Raw genomic sequence first — 21606 nt, 5'->3', positions numbered from 1 at the left:
ATGTCTTTTTCATTCACTCCCCTCCTTTTGGCCAACACTCAATAACATTTTATAATGCGTCTTTAAAATATAGAGATAGAAATCAGCGGCAGCAATAGCAGGAAAATCTGCTGCACTGGATTTGATCAAAGGTCTGTCTGGGCTGGTATCTTATCTCCACCAAGGCCAGAACTGCACGGTACAAGGACAAGACGACGGTATAGACTGTCCTGCTTTCAGCAACATGATGTAGGAACATCCTGAGCCTGAGCTGTTAGTCCCACAGGGCTTTCTAACTTTGGCAAACACTTGACTTCTAGAGCAGATGGTCTAACCTATGTGTTCCTTGATGCCAACAGTATTTAAGGAACTTTATCAATGGAGGACCCCCGGGTTATGCTCCCTATTGTGAAGAGAGGCTGAGGAGGACGTTTGCCAATGGGACAAGGACGCAGCCACCCAGCTGGCTGGAGCTGCAGGTACGAGACCCTCCATCCCCTCCCCATGCAGATGGGGCTCAGGGTTTAAACCTTTCACTATCACGAGAAATGCATCTCTGGCAGGATTGAAAGCAGGGCAACAAAATGCCTATTTTTCTCAAGAATTTTCAGGTATTTCCGAGATATTACATTCCTTGTGCAGCCTGGCTTTGCTCCAGAGGATGCTGAAGATCAGTCCCTTCAGCTGCATCAATACTTGTAAATTAAATGTGCTCAAGAGTGCACTCAGGCATTGAGGCCAACTGGCACGGAGCAAGCCCCCGTGTATGCTAGGAAATTGTCTTCCAGATGAAGGTAGCTGCAGAAAAACCACCTGCTGAGGATGGTCCCTGGGACTTGTTCAGGGTTAACCAGAACAGGCATAATTTATGCAATAATTGCTTATTTTCTCTGATGGTTTACTAGCATAGACAGCTGTACTCCAATGCCCAGGAGCATTTATTTGTAGGCATGCTTGGATTTACTGGATTAGACACTTAGGTGACTGAATGTATTAAATAAAAAACCTGGGACTTCCAAGCGCTTCCAGTGGCTGACTGGACATTATCCTGTTGAGAAAGACGTTATGGTAGTATTGAAAAGCAGACAGTTGGTGGGATCAGGAATTAGAAAATGGTTAACACAGTTGGGTGGAAGAGTATGTAGGTAAATAGTCTCGATGGGATTGAAATTCACATGCCTTTATAAAGTTTGACTTTAATCCGTTAGGCAACCAAGTCCAAGAAACCAATCATGCTGCCTGTCACATTCATGGATGGGACAACAAAAACACTGTTGACCGACTCTGCAACAACCGCTAAAGAGCTCTGTAATTCTTTGGCTGACAAAATCAGCCTGAAGGACCGATTTGGCTTTTCACTTTACATTGCACTTTTTGACAAGGTATGTCTTCAGTGGTGTTCCTGACTAGCTCTATGAAAGAAGAGGGAGGTTGTCCTTGCCATCATGTATCTTCCAGAGGGCAGAAGGATCCTGTGCTCTGCAAAAATGGTCAGCTTGGAGGAGTGAACTTTTCTACAGTGCAAGTTGCAGCATGGTTTTCACAATTAGTCAAATGCTGGAGCACGATTGTAGAGACACTATGAAATCTCCCTCCTTGGAGATATTCAGAATTTAACAGAAGGCACAGAGTAACCTGATCAAAGTCAGACCTTACTCTCAGTCAAACTATTTTGAGGCGAATTTCCAGTAAAACAAACAGCCTGGATTTTTATGCAAGGGAGCAGCCATATTAAATTGGATGCTAATGGTTGAAATTAAGGTTCCGAAATTAAGGTTCCAATATTACCTAAATTTTGAACTGCCATACCTGCATTGGCATTTAACCTGGCTTATTTAACGTAAAAACATACGTGTTTTTAAAAATCCCATGAAAACAAATGTAAGTGTAAATGAGATGGGAAAATTGACCTAGGGTAAAACTTCATCAGATGACAAAATAATTGCAAGCCAATGAAACAGAGTTATTCCTATAGCTGCTGTGTAAGAGGATTAAGTGCCCAGTGCCACCCCTGCCATGAGCAGGGACATCTTCACCAGCTCAGGTTACTCAGAGCCCCATCCAGCCTGGCCTGGGATGTCTCCAGGGATGGTTCATCCACCACCTCTCTGGCCAACCTGGGCCATTGTCTCACCACCCTCATTGTAAACAATTTCTTCAACAGGACAAGCTGTTTATTCCAGGTTTGTCTGATGCTTAGCATGGTTGCATCTAAGCCTATGACTTTGAAACAGGATGTTTCAAAGCACCGTATGAATAAACAATACTTTATAACGGCACTGGTGTCTTTGCTAATTCGCATTGATGCTTTCTTTTCATTTTGGATGGGAAACTGGGGCTCAAAGCAAAATGGCTCACCCATCTATGATGTAGACCTATTCAAACTTGGCTGATTGCTAGAGATAGATACTTCGATTTATTTTTATTATAAAGGAAGAAGCCTGGATGACTGTCTCAGAGATAGATACCTCTAACTAGAATGACCAGCATTTAATCCAGTGCCACATTTCCCTCTGCCCTAACTAGGTCTCCTCGCTGGGGAGTGGCAACGACCACGTGATGGACGCGGTGTCTCAATGCGAGCAGTACGCCAAAGAGCAGGGAGCGCAGGAGCGCAATGCGCCATGGCGGCTCTTCTTCAGGAAGGAGATCTTCACTCCTTGGCACAACCCGAGTGAGGACAACGTGGCCACCAATCTCATTTACCAACAGATCGTGCGAGGGGTGAAGTTCGGGGAGTACCGGTGTGACAAGGTATGTGACCTCAGCAGCTACTGGTCTGATCCAGCATGTATTCTTGATATGGCAAAGTAGGTTTCACCAAAGGGGATGAGAAATCTTCCTGCCTGAACACTTGCTAGTTTGAAGATTACGGTGGGAAACAGTAGCTACATGCATCACATGGCTGGGGACAGATTGGATGCTCCCATGTGCCCTATCCTGGTGAGTTTTGGATAGGAGAGTGAACAGCCTCTTCATCCATTGTCCTTAGTTTGAAGGGCCACAAGTAGTCTGTATGAGGTGCAGAATGACCTTACAACCTTTGACGTTATAAGGAAGGTATGCATTTATTTACGACGCCGGACACACGGGGAATCATTTCACCTAATGCGTGTGTAAAATTACAGTAGCTGTGAGTTTGGTTAAATGCAGTAAAGTGTTACATATTAATAAAAGTTTTAGGAACGCCTATACATATTCATAACCTGTCCCCGAGAAGGCGGTTCATATTACAATGAATTCCGGGAGACCATTTCCATAGTCTCCACCTCCAGCTCCTCCTGGTTGCAGCTGCGCAGTGATCATGAACCTGGGTCCTCTTTCTCTGTACACGGTCACCTTTGGTCCAGTGTGATGAGTTGGTTAGGTCTCAGACTGCTGAGTTGGTTAGAACTGGCGTATCTCCTGTCCTGTGCCCAAGTTTCTGTTATCTAGTTCACCCAAGGATGCACCCAGGGATTATTATCTTTGCAAGATGTCAGTGAAGTCCTGTTTCTCGTACATTAAGTTACACAAAACTAACCAAGGCTGGGCAATAGTGATGTGGGTTAAAGGGTTAGCTCTCTAAGTGTCTTTAGTGATGTGGGGTAGGGTTAGTTCTTTAAGTGTTAGTTATTAAGTGTTAATAAATTAGTTGTCAATTCCCTGTATCATGTAACCAGATCACCAGATCAGGAGTACACAACAGGATCCTGTTTGATGAATCCTGATAAGCCTTAGACATATGAGATGCTTTTGAGGATACCCAGATCTCTGCCATGCAATACAAACCAAATAATGCTGTCGTATGGTGAAGGGATATCAGCAGTAGAAACCTCTAGAGTCTCTGGGAGCTTACAAAATTATTCCATTGTCACTGAAATGAACATTTCAAGAAAAGTGAAAATCTCTGACAATGTTCATCACTTTTTTTTTTCCCCTCTTGTGTTTAAAATCATCCAGGTGACAAATTGAAATTATCTCCCTTCCCCAACACCTAATCATTCTTCTGTGATCCAGTTAAGACCAGTCACCTTGGGAACTATATAATCTTTTCCCATTTATATTGCATTAACTGCAGCTCTTTTATCCTATCAGAAGTCCTGGCCTTTCTTCCTTTCCTTCTCTTGCTCCTGATCTCCTTGTGCTTTTATCATTTCAGTAGCTCTATTATTTCACCCCAAAGTTCTGGTAATATAGCTGCACCAAGGGACATTTAACAGTTCTGCATAATGCACCAGCACTTCAGTTGCTGGGCTTCTCAAGGATGAGAAATGATGGATACACGCAATTTTCAATCATTAAACTCTGTCTACCATAGCAAAATCACCCGCTGCTGGCTGCAGGCATCAGAACCAGACTGAACTGCAAGGAAAGACTGGTACAAACATAGAAACATAGAATCATAGAGTAGTTTGCATTGGAAAGGACCTTTAGAGCTCATCCAGTGCCACCCCTGCCATGAGCAGGGACATCTTCACCAGCTCAGGTTGCTGGTGAAGACATCCCCTGGCCTGGGATGTCTCCAGGGATGGTGCATCCACCACCTCTCTGGACAACATGGGACAGGCTTTCACCACCCTCATTGTAAAAAATTTCTTGTATTCACACACAGCCCAGGGTTGCATGGTGCAGGTCACTGAGTGTATTAAGTCTTAATCATAGCTTTTAGTGGTCAATCTCCTAAAAGGAAGCATCTCTACAACATTCTGAAGCAGCAGTACATACAACCTCCACAAAGAGCTCCTTGAGTGATGTTGAGGTGATGGCCTGATAACAGCATTAAGCCAGCTTGTTTGGCTCCCACAGGAAGAAGATCTGGCAGAAATGGCTTCCCAGCAGTACTATGTGGACTACGGGTCAGAGATGGTTCTGGAAAGGCTGCTAAATCTAATTCCATCCTACATCCCAGACAGAGAGATCACAGCTTCGAAAACAGTGGAAAAATGGGCTCAGCTCATTATAGCTGCACATAAAAAGGTGGGGACAATAGGTGACCTGGCAAGGACCAAGGCATGCTTCAGTAGCTTCATGTGCCTATCAAACATGTATCAGACATCATGGTTCAGTTCTTAGCCTGGCCTGAAGCTAAATCAAAAAAAGAGGCAGGTTTTGTACTAGATGTATTCACCTTTACCACTGGTTTTGAGGTAAGATCTGGCAGAAGACGACAATCTGCAGGGATTCACTGTGAGAAGCAAAATGCCACCTCTGGGGTTTCATTCCTGGTATGCAGGATTGTGGTGGTGTTGGTTGTATTACAGTGGCAGTTCATGTCCCCAGGCAGTGTCAGGACCTTATCATGCCAGGGTTTGCATAAAATATCCCTGACTTCCATAACAACATTTGTGACACCCTCCCACAGCAACACCTTCCATAACTCGTTACCCAAAACTCCTAACCAACCATAAGGGTTGGTCATCCAGGCATAAGAACTGGCATTCATTTAACAGCAGAACCCAGCTTTAGATTAAGACCCCTAAAACATAAGCATCTCCATGTGTGTTAGGAGTCTCACCTCCTACTGCTGTCAATGGAGACCCAAGGATGCAATTCAGTTGGATCTTGAAGGATTTACATCAGCCTGTCAGATACATACAGAAGTCTCAGGTATCTGAGGATATCTTAAATGAAGCTAGATGTCTGTGCTTAAGGTTTATTGAATGTCTGTTTCCAGCTAAAGGACTGTCAAGCTAAAAGGTAGACTCTTACCTTAGGGAGACCAAGATGAATCACACTCAGACTGGTCACTGTAGATGCTTGTCCAGGCTTCTCAGAGCGAAATTATTCCCTGAAGTGGAAACCAAAATTTTGCCAGGATGTTGTACAACCTATTACATATTCCTGTTAGACTTTGGCCCTTATTGTCATCGAGGCCTAAATTAATATCAGTTCGAAGATCTTCAGGTGGCATGAATTGGTTTTGTTTGCTCTCTTCCTGGCTCTAACTTGTTTTGTGCTTCATGTTGGTTGTAATTTGCTTTGTCTGTAGGGAATTTACACTCAAAAGAGGGCAGACCCCAAAAAAGTGAAGGAAGAGGTGGTGGATTTTGCACGTTTCAAGTGGCCTTTGCTGTTTTCTCGGTTTTACGAAGCCTTCAAATTCTCAGGTGAGTCAGTAGAGCACAGGATGCTCCAAAGCAAAAGGAAGGAGAGATAGGGACTCCACAGGCAAGAAGACTTAATGGACCATCATCTAGTTGATCTTTTTTAGATACATTATTTTGGCACATCCTGATTCACAGTGGCTCAAGATACAAGTCTGCCACTATTTCTCTTACTAAAAATAACACTGAGGTTTTTTATCATTGCATCTCCCTTTGAAGTGCACAATTTTTTTATGTACTAAGACCTTTCATGAACTGATTAAATGTCTTGCCTTCAATCCAGGGCCAAGCCTGCCTAAAAATGATGTGATTGTAGCTGTCAACTGGACAGGGGTGTACTTTGTGGATGAACAGGAGCAGGTTCTCTTAGAGCTCTCTTTCCCTGAGATCACAGCTGTGTCAAGCAGCAGGTAAGGAGGAATAGACCTAGGTGGTCATCTCAACTTAAACCACTCTTTTTTCAGGATTTGCCTTTTGATGCCATTATCTTTCCTGTTTATGTCTCCTATAAAAACGTATCCCAGAGGGGGAAAGCTGCAAGGGCAGAGTTTCACCTTGGCCACCATTAAAGGTGATGAATACACTTTCACCTCCAACAATGCAGAGGATATCCGGGACCTGGTGGTGACCTTCCTTGAAGGACTAAGGAAAAGATCCAAGTATGTGGTCACTCTCCAAGATAACCCAAACCCTGGTAAGTAAATGACCCAGCCTAGTGATAAACGTATGGATAGATTAATTACTCCCAAGAGATTTAGAAAAATATCAAACTAATGGCTGTTTTTCTTGCAGTGGGAGAAGACTCTGGGTTCCTCAGCTTCCTCAAAGGAGACCTCATAGTTCTGGACCAGGACACGGGAGAACATGTGATGAACTCGGGGTGGGCTAACGGGTACAATGAACGGACCAAGCAGAAAGGGGATTTCCCAACCGATTCTGTCTACGTGTTGCCTACAGTCACTATGCCTCCGCTGGAGATCGTGGTAAGCTGTCTTGATACAAAGCCCAAGGAGGTCAAAGCCTTTCTGAAGAGCTTAGATCTGGCCAGAATCAGCCTGACAACAAGGTGGATACCAGAGTGGCTGAGAGGTGTCAGGTTGTCTGAGGCAGAATTGATTTCAGCCTTTTCTCTGGTCTTTGAACACCCCAGACTTGTGACTTGGAATATCCCTTCAGTTGGTCTGAATATTTGTAGCTGTATTTGAGGTTGGTGGGTACACTCACATATGGAGCTATAGGACTGAAAGCACATTATCTTCATTAGGAAATGGTCCACAATATATAAACATTTGTTATTCCTTGCATTACTGATGAGAATAGCACACATAAATGAGAATTGCACAGTTCTTACTGGCTCTTAACTGGAATGAATGGATTATTCTTATTCATTCACTGTTCATCTTTTCATTTTATACATGCTTCCTCTTTCTGGATGCATCAAATATATATTATATAAAATATACCAGGTAACAGGGACTTTCTCATCCCACAGGCACTGGTCACAATGACCCCTGACCAACGACAAGATGTTATCAGAACCTCTCAGCTGGCAATTTCAGACAGCGAAGAGAGAGTCAAGCCATACACCTTGGAGGAATTTTCCTATGATTATTTTAGGTGACTTTTTAAATAATCTTCAAAAATTTTAATAGAATTAGAAATCCAGCTCCAGGTAGTTTGGGAATCAGGGATATTTTTTGCTACTGGAAAAGCCTCTGAATATCCCCTTGTATGACTTTGTACAGTCTCCAGTTTAGGTCATGGTATTTGAGATGTCAGTTTTCCATACACAAGGTTTTATGAATAATTTCTTCAGACTGGCTTAGCACTGGTGTAACAGAGTGAAATTTGGTATTGTGTGGGAGGCTGTGGATATTCCTTTCTGACGATCCCATACACAGCATCAGACCGTATAGGTAGCAGCTGAATTGTGTAGACATTTTCACCTCAGCTCCAAAGATTGAAGTGTGCACCACTGCCGACCAGACTGATCCCAAAACTCCCGCTCCTTTTCAGATGGGCTGGCAATCCAAACAGGCACCCCAGATCCTCTTGGATGTCTTCACCCTGGTAGACTTGTTCTGCTAAGCAATATGCTTTCATTACTGCTGCCCTGACCATCTATTGCTATAATCTGTCCTCTTGTGGTTAGAAGCATTTTGGGGCAGGGAAGGTTGTTCCATACTTGGGCAGGGTCCTTAAGTGACTTTTCTGAGCCCTATGAAAGTACAAATGGTTATCTTAGGGTAGAACTGGAGCTGGATACTTGCTAAACTGTGAATTTATATTTGACATTAGAGTTCAATAACCAAGTGTTGTGAGCAACCCTTCTCGGTGAAGCATTGGCCACATGCGGTCCCTTCCCACCCTGTAACCTCTCCACCTTTTCTCTTGCTTTGCCTTTGCCACCAGGCCACCTCCCAAGCACACCCTGAGCCGGGTGATGATCACCAAGAGCCGCGGGAAGGACAAGCTATGGTGTTACACCCGTGAGCCCATCAAACAACCATTGCTGAAGAAGATCCTGGGAAGCGAGGAGCTGTCTCAAGAAGCCTGCATGGCCTTCATTGATATCCTTCCATTGCCTGGGGTGAGCCCTTGGGGAACAGATTGGACAGGCAAAGAGCTGAGCAGGATCTTCAGGGCCTCAAACAAAGCCAATACAAAGGTTTGTGGTCCCTCTTAAGGACTTCAGGACCATGTCAGAAGCTTGGGTCTGATCCTGAAATCTATACTCAAGCATTCTTTAGATCTGAGAGGTATTAGTCTGCTTAATAAATGAGGGCCAGAGAGCAAGTTGTTGAGTCCTGCTGGTCCACAGTGCTTAGTGGTTAACTCACCACCTCTGTTCTAGTTTGCTTCAGCTGTGTCTCCCCAAAACACATAGGATCATAGAATAATTTTGGTTGGAAGAGGCACTCAAGCTCGTAAGGTCCAACCATTAACCCAACACTGGCACTAAACCATGTCCCTAAAAACCTCATCTACATGTCTTTTAAACCCCTCCACGGATGGTGACTCCACCACTGCCCTGAGCAGCTTGTTCCAATGCCCAACAGCCCTTTCCAAGAAGAAATGGTTCCTAATATCTAACCTAAACCTCCCCTGATGTAATTCGACGCCATTTTCTCTCATCCTACTGCTTCTTGGGAGCAGAACCTGACCCCCCCTGGCTCTAACCTCCTTTTAGGCAGTTCAGAGATAAGAAGGTCTTCCCATAGCTCCTGTTCTCCAGACTGAACCCCCCAGGTCCCTCAGCCGCTCCCATCACACTTGTGCTCACAGAATCCCAGAATCTCAGGGATTGGAAGGGACCTCAAAAGCTCATCCAATCCAATCTCCCCGCCGGAGCAGGCACACCCAGATGAGGTTACACAGGAAGGTGTCCAGGCGGGTTGGAATGTCTGCAGAGAAGGAGACTCCACAACCTCCCTGGGCAGCCTGGGCCAGGCTCTGACACCCTCACCATGAAGAAGTTTCTTCTCAAATTTAAGTGGAACCTCTTGTGTTCCAGTTTGAACCCATTGCCCCTTGTCCTACCATTGGTTGTCACTGAGAAGAGCCTGGCTCCATCCTCCTGACACTCACCCTTTACATATTTATAGGCATTAATGAGGTCACTCCTCAGTCTCCTCTTCTTCAAGCCAAAGAGCTCCAGCTCCCTCAGCCTTTCCTCCACTCCCTTAATCATCTTTGTTGCCCTGCGCTGGACTCTCTCCAGCAGTTCCCTGTCCTGCTGGAACTGAGGGGCCACAACTGGACACAAGATTCCAGGTGTGGTCTCCCCAGGGCAGAGCAGAGGGGCAGGAGAACTTCTCTGACCTACTGACCACCTCCTTCTCATCCACCGCAGGTACCATTGGCCTTCCTGGCCACAAGGTCCCAGTGCTGGCTCATGGTCATCCTGCCGTCCCCAGGACCCCCAGGTCCCTTTCCCCTACACTGCTCTCCAACAGCTCGTTCCCCAACTTACACTGAAACCTGTGGTTGTTCCTACCCAGATACAAGACTCTACACTTGCCTTTGTTATATTTCATTACATTTCCTCTGCCTAACTCTCCAGCCTGTCCAGGTCTCACTGGATGACAGCACAGCCTCTTCAGTATCTGCTGTGGAAGGCTGCAGCTCTAATCAGTGTGAATGCAAACCTGTCCATATGGCCTCAGGGACAGGGTTTGGAATATACACAGCATGGAAGAGATGAGTTGAGTACAGACATAGATCAAATCTGTTGAAGTGGCCTTTATTTTTTTGTGGGGCTTTGCTCTAGGATCCAAACTTCATGGTTTTAAGAGTTCTGTTGATATAAACCTGTTATTGATTAATATTACCCTATTGCTGTTACTACCATTTTTGTCTTAGTAGGAAATGATAACAGAAGGAGGAATTAAAAGATCTGGGGAAAAAAAAAAAAAAAAGAAAAAGAGGACATTTGCAATTTTGTCCTTTTCCTTTTCCTGTATCATACAGGTTAATTCAGAAAATTGTGGCCTGTTCTCACACAGAATAGTTGCAATATGGCGTGATGGTGAGAGTCATCATCTGGCTTACATTACTGCAGCTCCACTGGTGTCTGACACTAGCTGAAAATCTGGTCTTTTACAGCAGTACCTGTGTGTGTAGTCAGGTAATGAATGATCATGTCCAGCTTTCTTAGGTTGACATATCCTGACCTAAAAATCATTCTTTCAACCTGAGATGATGCATGATAAAGGGAGGGAGTTAGCTGGACCTGTCCTAAAGAGATTAAAAGCCTTTACCATACATTGTGCCTCCTCCAACAAGTTGAAGCCACTTCTGTAGTCATGTGTAGGATGTTTTTGATCACATCAGCAGCAGTTGCTCTTCCCAAATTATCCTGGTTACTTGATCCTTGACTCCTACCTCCCACCAGTGCTGAAGTACATGGGTGACTACCCATCCAAAAGGACACGCTCAGTCAATGAGCTGACAGACCAAATATTTGAAGGTGCCTTGAAAGCCGAACCCCTGAAGGATGAAATCTACTGCCAGACCCTCAAGCAGCTCACAGACAACCACATCAAGTGAGAGTCATTCCTTCTCCTTGGCCCAAATGCACTAGCCTGTGTTGAGCAAATCAAACCTGAAGTGTCCATGCCACGAGTCATTGTTTTCCTCCTGGGTCTCTCCTCATCTAGGTACAGTGAAGAGAAAGGCTGGGAGCTGTTGTGGTTGTGCACAGGCCTTTTCCCTCCAAGTAACATCCTCCTGCCCCATGTCCAGAGGTTCCTACAGTCCCGGAAACATCACCCCTTGGCAACAGACTGTATCCAGAGACTCCAGAAAGCCCTGAGGTATGGCACCAAAAGACTTCCTAGTCCCCACTGTGCCACAGCATTCAAATACGCATGAGAAAATACAAGTAGGAAATATTTTGGTGGCTGAGGGGACAGCGAAAGCTCACAGACTCTATTTGTGTTCGACCGAGCTGAACGAAAGGACAGTGGGTGGAAGAGGTCACTGGTAAACTGCCTGGGGAAAAACAGATATTAATTAAGTCAACTTTGTCATGCCAGCTTCATTTGAGTCACCTACAACCTAAGCAAATACACATTCCCCATTCCAATTTTTCTTCTTTTTAAGGGGGAAAAAAGCTAATACTATGAAATTAGCCAAAATTACTCAAAAAAAAGAATATGTATTGAAATGCAAGATTTAAACAAAGGATTCCTGCTTTGATGCTGTGGCACCTGCCACTTCTTGTTTTGCAGGAACGGATCCAGGAAGTACCCACCCCATCTAGTAGAGGTGGAAGCCATTCAACACAAAACCACCCAAATTTTCCACAAGGTTTACTTCCCTGATGACACCGATGAGGTAAATGGGGGAGGGAAGGAAATTCTTTTCTATCAGCGTGGCTGTCAATTTTCTTCTTAAAATCTCAGGAGAGGCTAATTCAGAAAAATTCAGCCTTCCCAGAAGACTCTGGACCAGAGCCAGAGCAATGTAAGGAAAACCCATCCTTATCTACTCTGACCAGCTCAGGGGTTTGATTTACTGCAATTCACTTCTTTTCAAGACGTGGCTGATATGCTGGCATGCACTGGAAGCTTTATAATATGATTCCAGCAAGAGGGAGTTTGTGTGAGTTCATCACCATTCACTCTCTAAGTGGTTCACAAGCCTTGGCCATCAGCTATTTGCATCCTAGACCGACAGACATCGTCCACCCAACTGTACCCAGCAGGGTACCATGATGGCTCTCCCTGCAGGCTAGGCAGGGAACAGTGACAAGTGAGCAACTTAAATTATTCTTTCTGACCTGAGATGACACAGAAATCACGATACCTGCACTCAGGAACCTCTCATTAAGCATCCTACGTGCTAATGAGGCAGCTAATTACAATATATTGGTGCCAGAGAAGATATACATGTCCTTGCAGATACTGGCACTGATTAGTCATCCTGTGAGGCTTGCACCTCTTTCTCCCCTTGTGCCCTTGGGCACAACTAAATTCTTGTGTTTCCAGATGGGTTTATGTATGATTGCACACCCACAGGAGGAAAAGGATGATTCTTCTCCAGCAGATGTGTGCCCTGGTTTACCCATAATAGAGAGTTGAAAGAACTGCTGGGATTTCTCATCACATTGAGCATTTTTTACCACATGACCAGCAATAAGCTTCATGCACAAGCATCTGTGTAAGAACCAGTAGAAGGAAGCAGCGGGGACTTCTGCACTTGGATGGGTTTGCTGTGATCCTTTTGGCCATGACCATCACACAGGTGGACTGGCAGAGGAGCATCACCCCAGTGCAATAGGCATCTGCACCAAAGGGTTGCAGAGCACTGAGCTCCAGGGCAGTCTCTTGTGGGATGTGGAACACGGGTCCTGGTGGTTTGGTGGTTCAAGGCTATCACAGTCATGCACGTGGTGGTCAGAAGCTTAAATTCCTTAAGTGGCTATGAATTAAATCTCTTTAAGCAGGCAGAGGTGTTGCAAATCCTGAGCACAACTCAAAAGGCAAAACAGGGGCTGGGAAGTGCATGCAGGTGGGACAGTCCTTTAGATATTCCCCCAATAGGTAAAGCAGGAGTCATCTCCCCTCTCTTCAGCCACCCAGAAGTCAGACATTTGTTCTAAGCCAGGCATCTGACCTCCTTATCATCAGTAGAGAGATAGCTGGGGAAAATCAGCCTGGAGGTGCTTCTCTCTGTATCTCTCCCCTCTAGACAAATAGCTCTGAGAACTGCTAGATCAGAAAAATCTCTTGCTTTGCCTGGGAATCCCTGGAGAAGCCAGCACAGAATATACATAGAGCATCATGACGCACAGCAACAGCATGGCTGAGCTCCTGCAAATGTCCCTTCCCATGCCCAGTGCCACGATCCACAATGTCACTGATGTCATTGGTGGTGGGCACCTAAATCCCTTTGTGCATCTGAGCCTAAAGTTCTTCAAAGAGAGAATAAAGTGGAAATTAACCTTGAGGTAGCAGTAGTGGCAATCTTCCTTTCTTTGTAGGCATTTGAGGTGGAGTCCAGCACAAAAGCCAAGGACTTCTGCCAGAACATCTCCAACAGGCTGCTCCTAAAGTCCTCTGAGGGCTTCAGCCTCTTCGTCAAAATCTCTGACAAGGTGAGTGACCCACCTGCCATTTGGTATGCATTGGTGGAGCCAGAGCTATCTGCACCCTCACAGGTGAGATGCATTTCTCTGCAAGAATTGTGGTGTTTCTAAGTCAGATCCAACCTGGTACAGATCAGATTTGCAGTATCTCAGCCCTGGTTTACAGCCATCATCCCAAAGGGCTTAAAACACAGATAGGCAAAGCTATCCTAGGCTGTTGCTGGGTCAGGTTTATGAGAAAGGCCTAAGAAAAACATGCCTCAGGCAGCTGTGAGAAACCTATGGAGATAGTAATCATGAAGGGAAATTAATTGTTTCAGTGAAACAGGAAGCTGCAATAAGGAGTAATGGGTGAAATACCCTGTTTCCCCAAAAATAAGACCTTCCCTGAAAATAAGACCTACCCTAAAAATAAGCACTAGCATGATTTTTCAGTATTTTTGAGGATGCTCAAAATATAATCCCTACTCCAAAAATAAGCCCTTGTTACAGTTAATTTTAAAAGTTGGTTTAAATAGCATCCAGGCAGCTATATATGTAAAAAAGTAAACATCTTTGGGAGCAAAAAATAATATAAGACCCTGTCTTATTTTTGAGGAAACAGGATAAGAGAGAGCCTGCAGCAAGGCTGTGGCTTTCTCACATCAGCAGTTCATAACACATCAGTGTAACCAGGACAAAACAGCGAGTGACAACTACAGAAGATGGGGCAATGGCCAATCTGCCTGTGGCCTCTTGCCACTTGCTCAGCCTTTGTAACCATGTGCTATGTCCCCCAGGTCATCAGTGTTCCTGAGGGAGATTTCTTCTTTGACTTTGTAAGACACCTGACGGACTGGATAAAGAAAGCAAGACCAGCAAAAGATGGTAACAGTGACTTTTCTCTGTTGCGGGTTACACAGAGACCTCCTGAATCCCTACAGAACTTTCAAACAAGATTGACCAGTCTGCCACATCTCTTGGGCCACACTGCTGTGGTTGTGCTGTTGACACCAGCCCTGGGGACATCATCTGCAAGATGTCCAGAAACAGCAGGGGTAGACCTGGCCGCTATGAGGACCACCTGCTCACGGGCAGCTCTCCAGGGCTGGCATAGGGAAGAGTTTCAGTGGTGGGATTCATCTCACCTTGCTGCCCATATCTGCAGCAGAGTATCAGTAGCTGCAAGTCACAGGTGACTCCAGGGTTCAATTCATCTGTCCTGCATGAGACATGAGCACTATGGAGAGGAGATGCAGGCCAGACATGAGGAAGAAATTTTTTACACTGAATGTGGTGACAGCCTGTCCCAGGTTGGCCAGAGAGGTGGTGGATGAACCATCCCTGGAGACATCCCAAGCCAGGCTGGACGGGGCTCTGAGCAACCTGAGCTGGTGAAGATGTCCCTGCTCATGGCAGGGGTGGCACTGGATGAGCTTTGAAGGTCCCTCCCAACCCAAACTATTCTACGATTATATGACTATAGTCAAAGTACAGCCATGCAAATGAATCCAGACGCTTGTTCTATCTTATTGAAGCTTTGCAATGGAAAGATGTGGCTTCCTCTACAAAGTCAGAGCCTATCTGTCCTTGCTAGTGCCCCTGTCCCTGCATGTTGTGATGGCACATGGGCACCACTGGGTTGTAGGGACACTGACTACCAGCTGGTGCTCACAGCACAGCTTTTACATATCAACTCCCTCCTTCCTTCGCACAGGTATAGTGCCTTCCCTCACCTACCAAGTGTTCTTCATGAAAAAGCTGTGGACCAACACAATGCCTGGAAAGGATTCGATGGCAGATTCAATCTTCCACTATTACCAGGTACTCCGGGAGCCTGCAATAGCAGTGGAGACTTGGGAGGAGTCAGAAATGGGTTACAAAAAGACTTGGTCCATCTACAGAAATGAAATTTTTATTGCCTGAAATAGGAAGATCTCTTGCCTTAAATAGAGCATTACAAAGAGCACTATTGAGTTGCATGACAAGGAGCAGCCTTCATGCACCTTAGGGTAACCAGCTCAGCATGATTTTGGGCCATCTGCTCTTGGGTGGGCAGCAAGAAACAGGAGAGAGCGTGTCCTGCTGGCAGCCTCAGCAGGGCAGCTCAATTCAGAAGCATCCTGAGGGTTTTCAGCCACCTCCATTCATGATGAGCTGTGGTGGTCCCAGCAGCCAGGTAAAAGGTTTTAGTTTTAGTTTCTGCCCTTTTTCCTTCTGGGAAAAGGAAGAGACAAGAAGAGACACTTTCATGTCCCCAAGCTCACTCTCTCTCACACTCCCTGTGTTCTTGCCTGAATAAAGTGGTTACCCCAATATGACTGTATCCCTTAATTTAGTCACTTGACACATTTTTAGACACTTTTGGTAATGAGGGTGTAGACTTTTAAAACTGAAAAAATAAAAAAGCAGGAAACCCATTCAATTACAAGAGGTCATTACTAGGGCTGGATTTCCTGGGATGAGAGAGGCTGGACAAGACTGTAGGTTCACACACTTGATAGCTAACACATAAACCTTCCTGTTCCACATATCAGGAGACTGGTTCAGACCAGAGAGGACTTTTAAACATCTAGTGTGGTCTCAGAGGAGTAGCTGCCTCTCCACCACACTCAGCACAGAGGCCACAAGTGTTCCCAGGGGATAACATCTTAGCCAGGGGATGGAGACCTCCACAAACTCCATTTAGCACCTGAGGATGACAGCCTGTTGCCATCTTCTCTGTCTCTGAACCATTCTTTCTCCCATCCAGGAGTTACCAAAGTACCTGCGTGGCTACCACAAGTGCACACGGGAAGAGGTCCTGCAGCTGGCGGCTCTCATCTACCGGGTGAAGTTCGAGGATGACAAGTCCTATTTTCCCAGCATCCCCAAGCTCCTGAAGGAGCTGGTGCCTCAGGACCTTGTCCGGCAGCTCTCTCCAGATGACTGGAAAAGGGTAAAAGCAGCAGCTTGGGTCACTTGCCAGGCGTGGCTGGGGATAGCCCAGCCTCTTGGGTGACTTGTTTGACATATAACATCAAAGTGAGGTTGCCAGAATGAGTGACCCATGGTCCCTCCAGAGCCTGCAGACTCTCCAGCATCACCAAGATGAGGAGTGGTACATGTGTGTTCATACACTCATACCTTGAAGTGGGTTCTGTTTGTGCTGCATTGTGGCTGCAGTGGTGGATGAAGCACCATACGGACACATGGTGAGAGATGGTCCCATGTGAAAGTCTAATGTTTGAAGCAGACTTCAGTGTAGAGCAACCTGATCTAGTTGAAGATGTCCTTGCTCATTGCAGGGGGTAACTAGATGACCTTTGAAGGTCCATTCGAACCCAAACTATTATACAGTTCTGTGATAATTTCCCTGCCTCACACAAGGAGAGCTGTGGCATAGGTATAAACAGGTCTAGAGCCATAAAATAACATAGGTGTCTCACTGCCAAGAAATACTCGTATAAGTCTCTTTGGTTTCCTGGGACTTGAACTTGGTGATATGCCTAACCAGGGAGCTATCAGCTTCTCAGGGATGAAGGTCTCTCAGTCTCCTCTGCTGCATAAATTGGAGGATCAAAACTTATAATCCCTTTAATGGAGACACCAGCACAGCTCATCTAAAGAAAAAGGGATTTGCTTTTTTTCCAGGCCCTGCTCCAGAGACCAACCAGCACTTCTGTGAAATGTTCACAGAATCATATAGTGTCCTGAGTTGGAAGGGACCTACAAGAATCATAGAATCCAACTCCTGTCCCCGCACGGGACAACACCAAAATTCACACCATGTGTCTGAGGATGTTGTCCAGTCTCTTCTTGAACACTGTCAGGCTTGGGGCTGTGACACCTCCCTGGGGAGCCTGTTCAGTGTCCAGCACCCTCTGGGTGAAGAACCTTTTCCTCATGTCCAACCTAAACCTCCCCTGGCACATCTTCCTGCCATTCCCTCAGGTTCTGTCACTGAAGCAGAGACTAGAACTGACTATATTTGTGGGACTGGTGCTCCTTCCCTGCAAACATCCCTGGTGCTAGGTAGTGCAAACCCTCCAGCTCTGTCGTGTTCTCTGTTGCAGTCCATTGTGGCATACTACAATAAGCACGCGGGCAAAACAAGAGAAGAAGCCAAGCTTGCCTTCCTAAAGATTATCTTCAAGTGGCCTACGTTTGGATCAGCATTCTTTGAAGTGAAGGTACCTGCCTTGCTTGGGGGTTCTCTGATAGCTTTGGGCCAAGGTCAGGAGCCTTATATCATAGAGGGGTTCCAGGTAGGCAGGATTGTTCCAGTGTCTGGACCACAATGGGACGACCCTCATGAAGTAGGAAATGTGTCACTTTTTATCAGTAAAGGGCTGATACACTCATTTATTGTTGCCCTGCCTCTTTGCACAGACAGAGGCATTGTAAATCTTCAGTTTATCTCAGACATTGGATCTATACTCGTACCTGTGCTGCTGAAGAGCCAAGAGCAGTTCTTGGTTTTGCCAAGTCAAAGGAGAGTGTGCAGCTTTCCAAGGGATGTGTCTGCACACACCATGAAGCAAATTCAGACAACCCACAACAATACCAGACAGGAGACAGTAGTCATTAAGTCTGTCCAAGTACTCTGGACACATTATTATAACTCCCTCTTCTCAATGGCCACATAGCCTGGGCTGGAAACAAGTTGCTGAAATTATTCATCAGTTCCTTGAACTTGGGCACCCCGTTTTCTGTTATGATGTCCATCTTAGATAGCTTAAGTGACCTGAATATACCCTGCGATTTCCCACCCAAAGTGGCTCAGTAGCCAAGAAATCTGTGGCAGGGCCAGGAGCTGAGCTCCCATCCCCTGTGCCCTACCTCATCAATGGGACAAAATGAAGGTCCTCTGGCACAGGGCTCGGAGAAGGATTTACCAGCAGGAACAAAATCCAACGTAAAAATCAGAAGGGGACAGAGCAGTATAGTCTTGGCCTGGAGGTCCACAGCAGCAGGTGTGAGGAGGAGCAGAGGCACTGGAAGGGAAAGGAGATGTCTGGGGGTTTCCAGCCTGTCACGGCTCTTACTTGTCAATGGCAAGAAACTTGCTGTCAGCAACTCACTCACTGGTCATCATGCAATGAGGAGATCTGTACTTAACTAGACAGCCCTGATTATTGCTGATATCTTAATGAGGTCTGTGTTTATCTTTAAAGGATAAACTGGAGAGCAGTTAATGAGACACTAAATCCTGGCAGGAGAAGACAGGGAGAGAGGAAATAGGAAGGGATCAAATTTTTCATGACACATCCCCTAACCAGTTCATCTCATTTCCAACAGCAAACTACAGAGCCAAATTATCCAGAAATCCTTCTAATTGCCATCAATAAGCATGGAGTCAGCCTCATCGATCCCAAAACCAAGGTAAGCAAAACTGAGGCCTTTACTAGATGATCCTGATCCCACTCCCCAACCCCTCACAGAAGTCAACCCAAAGAGTGTGTTGCTCAGAACTTCAGAAGTTCTCATTAAGCCTCGTTAGAAAGGCTGGATAGCAAGAAAAGTTTCAGGAGGCAGAAATTCACTTTTGCATAGAGCCAGCCCAGGGTTTTTCAACAGGAGATGGATTGGGAGCATCAACCCTTAGGGCCCTATAACTGGAGAATATTCACACTCCTTCCTTAATCCTTTCACAGACATTAGGGCAGGAGATGGAGTAAATGAGCTCCTACTAATTACTTCCACCAGCCACATGGTCTTTCTAGTATGACAGTCATCCACAAACACTGGAAGATCCAGAGTCATGCACTTCACTTCCATTTCCATGAGGCCATGGTACAATCTCATCTCAGGGGATATGAGAGGTCCTCACAGCCCTTTGTGCAAGTTGAGGCTTTCACATACTGAACGTCAATCTTGTGTTCCCACCAGGATATTCTCATCACTCACCCCTTCACCAAGATCTCCAACTGGAGCAGTGGCAACACGTACTTCCATATAACCATCGGCAATCTGGTCAGAGGAAGCAAGCTGCTCTGCGAGACCTCCCTGGTAATGAGCGTTAACATTATTGAGCCCAGTCAGACCAAATCCCATCTTTGGCAGGCAAAACTAAATGGTTCCAGCAAAATGTGTCTCGGGGATTCTCTGGCCTGAAAATGGTTGCTTAGAAGAGCCCCCAATATGTCTTTTTTTTTTTCTTCTGGATTTCCCATGGCTCTGCTCAACAGATCAGGGGCTCTCACTTGGTCCATCATTCAACTTACAAGCCTCGGGTGCTTGGGATGTTGCCATCTCAGGAACATGGGACATTGTTCCCTGTCACTACGCTGAAAGGCGTATTAAAGCAAATGTGGGCTTAGGAAATATTCTCAAGCCCTTTTACCAAGATCCTTTGCCCAGTGTGTCCCTACTAACATTAGCAACAATAAGCCTCGTCCTAGACTATCTTAAACTCAAAACACAAGCGATAAAAATCCCTGCTGGTTTAGTTGTTATTTAATTTGAGGCATTCAGGTTTTTGTTGGTCATTTGAAAATCCAGGTGCCATCCAAATATCCCTATGTTCTCAGCCTCAATAGCATCCTGGGACAGTGAGTTCCTCTATCCCAACACTGCAATTTATATTTAGGATGTGTTCCTTGTGGTGGTGTCATTTCACTTAAGGAGGATGGCGAAGCAGGTCAAAACGTACCTGAAAACATGAAAGTCAACAACTGGTAGCCAGTGTGTTCAGGCAGAATGAACAAAAACCTGTAAAATGTTCCCTAAAGGCAGGTAATATCTTCTCTTTCCCCCTCAGGGCTACAAGATGGATGATCTTTTGACCTCGTATATCAGCCAGATGTTAACAGCCATGAGCAAACAGAGGAGCGCAAAGGGTAGCAAGTGAACTGCAAGAAGCCACTGGCAGGTGGCCATGGGGCTAATTCACCAGCTGAGGCCTGTGGGGTACCCGTGCAGCTGGGGGACAACCTTTGCCTCCCAGATGTGGAAGATGAGCCGAACGCCATCAGGGAGTTCGTTGGACTCTGACCTTGAGGGCTCGAATCCCACCTCCCCTTCCAGCGAAGATGACTACCTGTGACCTCCCGTTCTACCTGCCCACCCTGCACCCCAACTCCGTCTCACACCTCAAAGATTTCCAGGGGACACCACCGCTCTCAGACAGTGACTGAGCAAAGACGCTCTGGCAAGAGGTTTGCCTGAACCCAATGGCTGGCATCACAAAAGCTCTTGGAAGAGGATTTGCGTGTGTGTGTGTGTGTGTGTGGCTTGTTTTGGTTTGTTTCGGGTTTTTTTTTCTTAATTGAGAGCTATCAAGATGCTAATGCCTTTCTGGTGAGGTTATGAGAATTTCAGGTTTGAAGAGGAATAACGGAGCCCCAGCCTATGCTGGAAAACTATCCAATGAAAGCTGAAGGGCTTGTGTTTTTTTGACATTACAAAAGAATATGTAGCGTTCTTAAGAAGGACAGAATGAAAAAGCAGGCTGGGAAGAGCACTTTTTAACTAGGAATCAGAATAAACAAACTACTGATCAAACAGGCTAGAGTACTAAAGTGCTGTCCGTGCAATGCTGGAAATATTTAAAGAACAGATTTTAAAGTTTTGTTTCTTCTTCTATTTATTTTTTAAAATATTAAAAAGGAAAAACAAATAAAAAATCCTGCATTTCATGCCAGTATCTGGACACTGGCTCGGGGCTGAGGGCGACCTGCAGGACAATCCCTCGCCCAGGGATTCCACGATCACCAGAGACCAAGGCACATCTTTCCCAACTTACAGGCTCAACTGGAAGTGAGGCTTGGAAGATTAATTATCTCCTTTTGCCTGCTGTGTCCAGACAAATTAGCCGTGGGAGGATCTTTACTGCAAGTTTCAATATGTATGTAGGGGTTTTGAAGTCCCTGTGTTTGGAAGACTGAGGCCAAGCCTGTGTTGAGTTGTAATTCAAACATGGACTTGGTCATCAGGGTTGGAAACAGATAATGATTTTGTTGTGCTTTTGTGTGTGTTGCTGTATGAAAT

General features: G+C 45.6%; 1 protein-coding gene across 1 annotated transcript in view; it reads left to right on the top strand.

Annotated features, from left to right (window-relative positions):
* The window catches only part of MYO7A (myosin VIIA), a gene marked incomplete at its 3' end in the record, with an annotated part of 69725 nt that extends 49258 nt beyond the window's left edge, over positions 1 to 20467 (top strand). The window contains exons 28-48 of the mRNA XM_080356313.1: positions 339 to 458; positions 1188 to 1361; positions 2506 to 2733; positions 4768 to 4938; positions 5951 to 6068; positions 6349 to 6475; positions 6590 to 6759; positions 6858 to 7048; positions 7558 to 7682; positions 8478 to 8646; positions 10968 to 11110; positions 11225 to 11380; positions 11798 to 11903; positions 13552 to 13665; positions 14436 to 14523; positions 15353 to 15459; positions 16388 to 16573; positions 17691 to 17807; positions 18916 to 18999; positions 19507 to 19626; positions 20378 to 20467. Coding sequence (XP_080212439.1) covers positions 339 to 458; positions 1188 to 1361; positions 2506 to 2733; positions 4768 to 4938; positions 5951 to 6068; positions 6349 to 6475; positions 6590 to 6759; positions 6858 to 7048; positions 7558 to 7682; positions 8478 to 8646; positions 10968 to 11110; positions 11225 to 11380; positions 11798 to 11903; positions 13552 to 13665; positions 14436 to 14523; positions 15353 to 15459; positions 16388 to 16573; positions 17691 to 17807; positions 18916 to 18999; positions 19507 to 19626; positions 20378 to 20467 — 2904 coding nt within the window. The remainder of the gene's footprint in view (positions 1 to 338; positions 459 to 1187; positions 1362 to 2505; positions 2734 to 4767; positions 4939 to 5950; positions 6069 to 6348; positions 6476 to 6589; positions 6760 to 6857; positions 7049 to 7557; positions 7683 to 8477; positions 8647 to 10967; positions 11111 to 11224; positions 11381 to 11797; positions 11904 to 13551; positions 13666 to 14435; positions 14524 to 15352; positions 15460 to 16387; positions 16574 to 17690; positions 17808 to 18915; positions 19000 to 19506; positions 19627 to 20377) is intronic.
* Positions 20468 to 21606: the final 1139 nt, after the last annotated feature.

The sequence above is a fragment of the Nesoenas mayeri genome, assembly GCF_963082525.1.
Source record: "Nesoenas mayeri genome assembly, chromosome: 1".
Classification (NCBI taxonomy): Eukaryota; Metazoa; Chordata; class Aves; order Columbiformes; family Columbidae; genus Nesoenas; species Nesoenas mayeri.
Note: the sequence above shows the minus strand (reverse complement) of the source record. Positions and strands in the feature narration are given on the sequence as shown.